The sequence below is a fragment of the Pteropus alecto genome, unplaced genomic scaffold, assembly GCF_000325575.1.
Source record: "Pteropus alecto unplaced genomic scaffold, ASM32557v1 scaffold146, whole genome shotgun sequence".
In the NCBI taxonomy this organism is placed as follows: Eukaryota; Metazoa; Chordata; class Mammalia; order Chiroptera; family Pteropodidae; genus Pteropus; species Pteropus alecto.
The window spans coordinates 17,684,987-17,693,399 of NW_006442107.1; the positions used below are offsets into that span (position 1 = coordinate 17,684,987).

An 8,413-nucleotide genomic window follows, 5' to 3' on the forward strand; every position below is an offset into this window, starting at 1 on the left:
CACAGCTAGAATGTAATAGAGGCAGAATTTGAACCTAAGTCTCTTTGATTCCAAGTATGTTCTTAAGCACTATGCTAAAATGCTTTGCATAGTTATATGTTCTTGGAAAGTTAGCCTCTGTATTATCTGTAAAATGTACATAATGCTTCTCCCTGCCACCGTAGTAGCTATTCAATATAGTAATGAAAGCGAAAGCACTTGGTAAACTATAGGATATTATTATTATATTTTTTAAAGTATCAACATGTTCTTATTTTCCATAAAAAGATAACTTTTATCTTAAAAAAATAACATTTTTGGAATCACGGAACATGAGTTGATACAGTCTTTAGTTCAGTCCTGGGTAATCTTTGTATCTCAATGTTTTTTATTTTGTTTCGTTTTTTATTTCAGTAGCAGCAGCAGCAGCAGCAGCAGAGCATATGAGTTTCAGTGAGGAAGATATTGTTCTTGGTCATTCTTAACCAGAGAGGGTCTTCAGCTCCACAACAACACAACACTTCTTTTCTAGGGAGTCATTAGCATCTTAGTGCAGATAATAGGATATTTTTGAACTTTTTTTTCAATTTGATGAAACAAAAACATACCCTGGGGTGGAAGAGAATCATATATTTTTTCATTAATCATTGATTTCATCTGGGCAGATTTTTAATATTGCAGAGTTTTAAGCCCCTAAGACAATATTCAGCTTAAGCCTAGAAAAATTACATAAAGGAATTCAAAGGCTTCAGCAAGCGGCTCTAGATCAAATAACTGTACCTCCTCTAGTGCAGCAGATGTTTCCTAAATTTCCATCAATTTCTCATTGTCAACAGATGCTCCAACTCTCTGCATGATCATACCAAGCCATGTAATTTGTGAGATGATGTTCATTAGTGACAAATAAACATATTAATTTGTATTCCTTCTTAACTCTAGTTTCTGGGATAGTCATAAAAAATAAAAGAGCTTTCACGTGCATTTTATGGTTTCTAAGATTTGGAAATTTTCTCGACTTCTTAGTGGACTCGTGACATTAGTCTCTCAGCCTGATAATACTTAGGTCTGGGGAAAGGTTTAAAACAAAAATTTTACTCATCAGTTTTGACTTTGTTCCTTTCAGCCAGTGATTGTTTTGATAAGCAGAAAGAGAATCAAAGACAAAAGTGCTTCAACTTTGTAGTACAGTGTTAAATCGTGTGTTATGGATTTCGCTTGATCCGCTGCCTGAAAATCAATTATATTTAATGGATTGATTTAAAAATTTTTAAAGGCTGGTGAAGCAGTTAAGCAGCATAGAATAGCAGAGGAATTATAGTGTGGTGGTTAAGGAAATGAACTCAAGCCAGACTACCTGGCTTCAAACTCCATTTTAAAGGAGAACCTTTGAGCCTTAGGAAAATCAGTTTATCTCCTCTTCTCCATTTTCCTGCTCTGTAAAACAGGATGATGATAATAATAGTGATACCATTAAGCGTATTCTATTTTTTCTTACTCAACTGTGTTTTCATTGTGAGAGCTTCTTCAGACAAACTAGACAATGCCGAAGTATAATTCTCAATTGCCAAAATATAATTTTCATAAAAATAGATAGTGAGCACGGGTTAGAGTTCTACTTAAGTCATTAATGAAGGAACCAGCAAAAAAACAAAGCAGATTCCTAAGAAGAAATGAGAGTCTGGATGGGTTTTGATAAAAGGAAAAGCTGAAATAAGATTGCTCAATTATCCATCTGATAAGGCAATTAAAGCATGCATCGAGAATACCTTTTCAATCAGAGAGAAAATAAGATCATCGCACCTTTTCAAATATTTTTAAGTCAACATTTCATTTTATAAGAGCTATAAAATATTTGGGCCCTAGTCAGTAGTAAATAGTAAATGAAACAAAGCTGCATTCTCTTAGTCAGATGATGCTTAGGTTGGTCTGTTAGGCAGTGCCCTAAAGCAGGGCCATAAGAACTGTCATTTTTTTGCATTATCTCCAGGTTCAGAATAATTTTTTTTAGTAAGAATGAACTATCAATATATTTAAGGATTTTTTTTTTTTTTTTTTATAACTCTATAAACCACCTGCAGAAACTTTTGGAACACTCTAGTTAGAGGCTTAGTGAAGAACCACTTGTATCTTTAGCAAAGGATAAAAGTCAATATTGACTAAATGGGGACATGGAATTTATGCAGTGCTTTTTGAATTGACAAAAGTTCGCAGACTATTTGAAATATCAAATGTATTTTACACTCATACTGTAAAACATGTATTTTTTTTTTAAGCCACTGAATTATGAAGAAAACCATCAAGTGATTCTGGAAATTGGAGTAGGCAATGAAGCTCCGTTTAGTAGAGATAGTGCACTCAGGACGACAACCATGAACAGAGCTTTGGTCACAGTTCACGTGAGGGATCAGGACGAAGGGCCTGAATGCAATCCCGCAGCCCAATATGTACGGATTAAAGAAAATTCAGTAGTGGGATCGAATATCAATGGCTATAAGGCATATGACCCTGAAACTAAAAGTAGCAACGGTTTAAGGTACAAAGAAATCTATAACCACATACTCATAATGTATTTGAAATAATTGAGACAGTAACTTATTTTAATATATTCAATAGATTGCTAAGGCTATTTTTGTTTTTTTATTAACAGATACAAAAAATTACATGATCCTGAAGGGTGGATCACAATTGATGAAATTTCAGGGTCAATCAAAACTTCCAAAATTCTGGACAGGGAGGCTGCAATTCCCAGAAATAACTTATATAATATTACAGTCCTGGCAACAGACAAAGGTAAACAAAAAAATTTTAATCTGGTATTTTATAAAGGAATTTGAGAATAATGCAGTTATTCTTATGCAGAATTATTCTTGTGGTAAGTATATGAAATTCTTAGAAGTTATTTTAAAGACTTTGTTTCTGTTTCTCTTAATCATCTGACAAGGTGAAACTACTTGAAAGTGAGAAGCATGTCTTTTTTATCTTTATATTCCCAGCATGGTGGGGCCTTAAATGCTCATAAATCTCTCTGTTAGAGGACAAAGATGGTACTGAAGTCTAGGACTAGATGAAATAATCTCACCAGACTCTTTTAGAACTCTTTATGTCACTTTACATTGAGTCTTTAAATAGTTCAGCTGACTATTAGGTCAAAGTGATTCTTTCCTCCAATTTTTTTCTTTAAAGTAGCCCAGAACTTCTCAACCCAGTTTTCATATTAAAATAATTTATGACTTTTAAAAAATATCAAGATATAGACACAACCTTAGACCAACTGAATCAGAATCCTTGGTTAGGGAGCCTGGGCATCATATATATGAAAAAAATCTCCCTAGGTGGTTCGAATGTATACTAGGATTAGCATATTTTTTCCGTAGTCATATTACTACTTACTAACATCTGCACAGAAGAAACCCAAGGAAATAGAGTTTGAAATTCATGCATTTATTTTTACTGTTTGGTAAAAACTCTAGTAAAAAGTTTATTGGGAATTGTATCTGATATTATCAAGAGCAGTACTCATTTTAAATGATCTGCAGGTTTCATTTATCCTTCTATGTTCTTATTTATCATTTCTTCTAAAAACCAAAAGTTTATTAAAAAACCCCATATATTTAAAATCTAGCTTTTTTTTAAATAAGAAATTATAAAAGACTTGACAAACTACACTAAACATTTTCTCCTTCTTCCTAGATGGTAGATCATGTACTGGGACACTTGTAGTTAATGTCGAAGATGTGAATGATAATGCACCAAAAATACTTCAAGATTATCTAGTCATTTGCAAACCAAAAATGGGATATACTGACATTTCAGCTGTTGATCCCGATGAACCTATCCATGGTGCCCCATTTTATTTCAGCTTGGCAAACACTTCTCCAGAAATCAACAAAATATGGACCCTCTCCAAAATTAATGGTATTAAATCAAAAATGATGATTTATATGCTCTGAATAGATTTACTTGTTTACTTACATGAAGCATTTATGATTAATTCTCATGAACAAATTTTAGATGCCTAACGTAATAAGAAAATCAATGTTGTTAGTGTTTAGTAGAAATGCTGTGAGATTGGGTTGAAGGAAGAATGGAATCTGGTGATGATGGGCCTATATACCTGGCCAAGGAGAATGGCCTTTGTATAGTACATAACAGCAGGTATGCATCAGGAGCGTACAAGTAAGGCAATACTGTATACAGCTTTATGTCTTAAAAAGGTGACATTGGTGACAATTAGCAGGATAATTTGAAGAAGGCAGAGTTGAGTGGCAAGGAAAATCAATAGCTGATATGCTCCTATGAATCAGTGAGACATGACTATAGCTCAGTTTGTGGTCTTGAGAGAGCGGAAGGATTAGCAGGATCTTACCTTAGACACAGTATGATCCTGAAGAGTCAAAATAAACCTGAGTAGTAATTCACATTCTTCTGGGAAGCTCCAGGTATGTGGTGCAGTTGAAAATCTTTGAGGTTCCTACAACTATAACTGCATTTAAGCATGGCTTACAAATTACAGATGACTTTCGGAGTGTGCATTATGATATTTTGTCATTTCAGTTAGTGCATTGCAAAAACTCAGTGTGGTATTGGCCATTGAAAGTGTGTGGGGTTTTTGGTCAGCTGGTAATAAGATCATTTAAATAAGGTATTAAGACTTTTGAGGGAAATATCACAGTTGATAATTATGCATTTTTATGATATAAATATGGCTGTTTTGTGTAAGCTTTATAGCTAGCTTGGGTGACATTAATTAGCTTTTTGGTATGGAGATTACTTCTGGAGGCAAGGCATTAATCACAAAGGGTATATTGTGTTTTGAAAAATGCCTTATCCATGAGGATAATGGACAGGTACCAGAAGGTAAATGGGTAGTAATATGTGAACTTAAAACACCCTTTGTTTGTCTATTGGTGTTAATTCTCTATGAGTGTCATAAAGTGATACTATAGAAAAATGCTTGAAATGTATGTTAAGAGCCAATCTAGCATTATTACTTTGTAGATAAGGGAATTATTATGAGAACATTAAATGTCGTTGAAATGTTACTGGGTCACTCCAATGCCAAATTATTCCTTTAAGTTTCTCTTGTAAAAGTTACAATGAGCACCACGTGTGTGGCAATGCTAGTGCTTGAACAAGTTGGAGATAGTCACTTATTTTTATTCGTTTTCATATGGCAGGTGGTTCTTTGAGAATAATATCTTTACAAACCAATGTGGTAAAGTAAATGCTAAGGGAGGAATAAATATTTATTAAAAATATAATTATTTCCTTTTCTTTCAGATACAGCTGCCCGTCTTACATATCAAAAAAATGCTGACTTTCAAGAATATAATATTCCTATTACTGTCAAAGATAGAGCAGGTCAATCTGCAACAAAAACCTTGAGAGTTAATCTCTGCGATTGTACTTATCCAAGTCAATGTGTGGTGGCTAAAAGGAGTGCAGGGGCATCACTTGGAAAATGGGCAATCCTTGCGATCCTACTGGGCATAGCATTACTTTTTTGTAAGTCTTTTTATTTACTTAAAGTTAAAATATATAAAATATCTGGATGCAAGAAAATGCCTTTAGAAAGTAATCTTATCCAACCACCCATCAGGTATGAGTCCCCTCTACAAATTCTTTTCGTGTTATTATCTAAGGTCTGATTGGCTGTTTTCTGTGAGAAGGAGCAAGATCCTTTCTGAGATAAAAGATTTCATATTTGGACAGAACTGTTGAAAATTCCTTAGATTGTGCTAAATCTGTCAACATATAAATTTTATTTTTTGGTCTTCACACTACCCTTTCTAGTACTAGAAGACAATCTAAAACTTCTGCTATATGAAAGTCTACTAAAAGCCATTTTTATTTCATATCTTCTCACCATTTAGCCACAGACTTATGGGAGATGTTCAGATCACAACAGTATCTCTTCTTTGATATTATCTTGCCCATTATGAATTGTATTAACCTTCTCCTTACCAGTTGTGTAGTTGCTAATGGCACCATATCTTTTCCTCTCTTTTTATGTCCACCCAATCCTCCAGCTTAAATTAGCTCTGTTTTTCCCTTGTTCTGTGATTAAGACTAGTGATTAAGAGCAAGAATCTGGAATCAGACTGTCTGGATTTGTACCCCAACTCTATCATTTGTAAGCCATGTGACCTGGGGCAAGTTACTTAACTGTGCTTCCGTTTTCTCATTGTAAAAGGGGATAATTATAATAGCCTACTTTATGGGGTAGCACTGAGGATTGATTGATTCGTGCAAAGAGCTTAAAACAGTACATGGTGTATTTTTAATAAGTGTTCATTATTTTTCATCAACTCAACAAAATCAACATATATTGAACACCTATGATATGCCAAAAACTGTGTCCAGGTGCATGGGATTCATCAGTGAATAAAACAGACAAAAATAATCAAAACCAAACAGTCTGTCTTGAGACAGTAAACAAATAAATTAAATGCTATGGCAGAAGAAAATAGAGCAAAATAAATAGGATCTGTAGTGCTGTAGAATGTGTGTGGGAGTGAGTGTGGGAGACTGGTGCTAGTAATTGCAGTTTTTCAGTAGATAGGTCAGGCCTAACTGAGAAGGTTATCTTTTATTATTTTTGGAAAAGGTGAGTCAGCCAAGTGGAGTATCTGGGGAAAGAGCTTTCAGTGAGAGGAAAAAGTCAGTTCAAAGGCCCTAAAGTGAGACTATGGGGAAAACTGAGGAATGGCAGGGAGACCATTGTGGCTGGAGAGTAGTGGGTAAGGGGTAGTGGGGTTAGAGATGGAAGCAGAAGGGTCACAAGAGGCCACTTAGATTAGATGGGGGTTGGTAGATTTTCTTTTTTGTTTTTGGAAAGGGCTAGATACTATATATTTTCAACTTCACAGGCTATATGATGTGGTTTCAGTTATAACCAATCAAATCTGCCCTTGTAGCACAAAAATAGCCATAGAAAATATTTAAATCATGGGCAGGGCTATGTTCCAATATAACTTTATTTATGGGCACTACAATCTGAATTTTATATAATTTTCATATGTAATAAACTATTATTCTTTTGATGTTTCCAACCATTTAAAAATATAAAAACCATACTCATGGGACATATAAAAACATGTGGTGGACTGGATTGGGGGCTGTAGTTTGGCAATTTGTGGTATAAGAGCTTGTAGAACAGTGTAAAGGAGTGTTGTTGCTATTAGTTTTATTATCACATATTTCGACCTTTTAAAATTATAATATAGAATGAAAATTCTGACTAGACAAAGTACAAAGTAGGTTTAATTCTGAGACTTAGAGTGAAATCTATTCTGGGAAAAATGTTTTGTTATGCTTTGCTATAGGCAAACCATCCTTTTGGGAATCAGTAAGTCTTCTTAAAGTCTTTGTCTTACATAAATATCATTAATTTTTTTTTTAAATGTACTACTTAAATTATAATTCTAAATACTTTAATATGATGGGTAGAATTCAAGCTTTAAAGAGGTCTACCATCAAAACATACATATAATAATGCCAAATTTTAACATTTAAGTTAAATCATGGTCTGGTAATCTAGAAAGGTCAAGGTGATTTAGAGGACATTATGCTTAGTGACTTTATTTGCCTCCTGTTCCCCTAAAGTGATATGATACAAAAGATGGATAATTTTATTCTATGTGTGTTAAACTATATATTTACTTTTTTTTTTTTTAAAAAAAAAAACAAACAAACAGCTGTATTGCTAACTTTAGTATGTGGAGTTGTTGGTGCCAAAAAGAAAAAAGGTTTTCCTGAAGATTTAGCACAGCAAAATTTAATTATATCAAACACAGAAGCACCTGGAGATGATAAGGTGGTAAGTAATTTTTCTAAATCAATATATATCTCTGAGTATCTCCTATAATTTCTTAATTCATCCTCATGAAGTTATTTTGAAATTTAGGAGCTATTTATATTTTTAATTGGATCGGATTTTATAGGCAAAAGCATTTTATCTGTCAGTATTCAAATATTTATGTAGTGTCTTTTATTAAACTTTTAAAATCAGATCTATTGTTCTAGTTATCTTTTTTCTACTCTTTAGTGTTATGATTTAAAACTTGTTCTTTGATGTTGTAAATTTATTATAATAACAATCTTTTTGGCTGCTCTCTACAATGTATATTTCCAGATACTGTTTTTATCTTGACTATTTAAAATGAGAAAAAAAATTACTAAAAACTCTGAAGATAAACAAATATCAAAGAGATATATGTGTTGTGTATGTATGTGTGTGTGTGTGCGTGCGCATGTGTAGATTGAAAGATTATTGCCATTCTCTTTTTTATTTTTATTTTTTTGGGACCTCTGAGGTGTTTGGCATTATGCTTCCTATTTTGGGGGAAGTATACAAAAAAAATTCTTACAAGATATATTATTTCCTCAAAAAGACTTCAATTTATTTATGAGAAATAGAATCTACTTTTGTATA

The 8,413-nt window shown here is 33.2% G+C and overlaps 1 protein-coding gene across 2 annotated transcripts in view; it reads left to right on the forward strand.

The window, feature by feature from the left end:
• Positions 1 to 8,413, forward strand: part of DSC3 (desmocollin 3) — a 44,508-nt gene that overhangs the window by 29,607 nt on the left and 6,488 nt on the right. For both annotated transcript variants that reach the window (XM_006920010.2, XM_025038717.1), the window contains exons 10-14: positions 2,253 to 2,512; positions 2,627 to 2,769; positions 3,670 to 3,894; positions 5,260 to 5,484; positions 7,677 to 7,798. In XM_006920010.2, the coding sequence (XP_006920072.1) occupies positions 2,253 to 2,512; positions 2,627 to 2,769; positions 3,670 to 3,894; positions 5,260 to 5,484; positions 7,677 to 7,798 (975 nt within the window). The remainder of the gene's footprint in view (positions 1 to 2,252; positions 2,513 to 2,626; positions 2,770 to 3,669; positions 3,895 to 5,259; positions 5,485 to 7,676; positions 7,799 to 8,413) is intronic.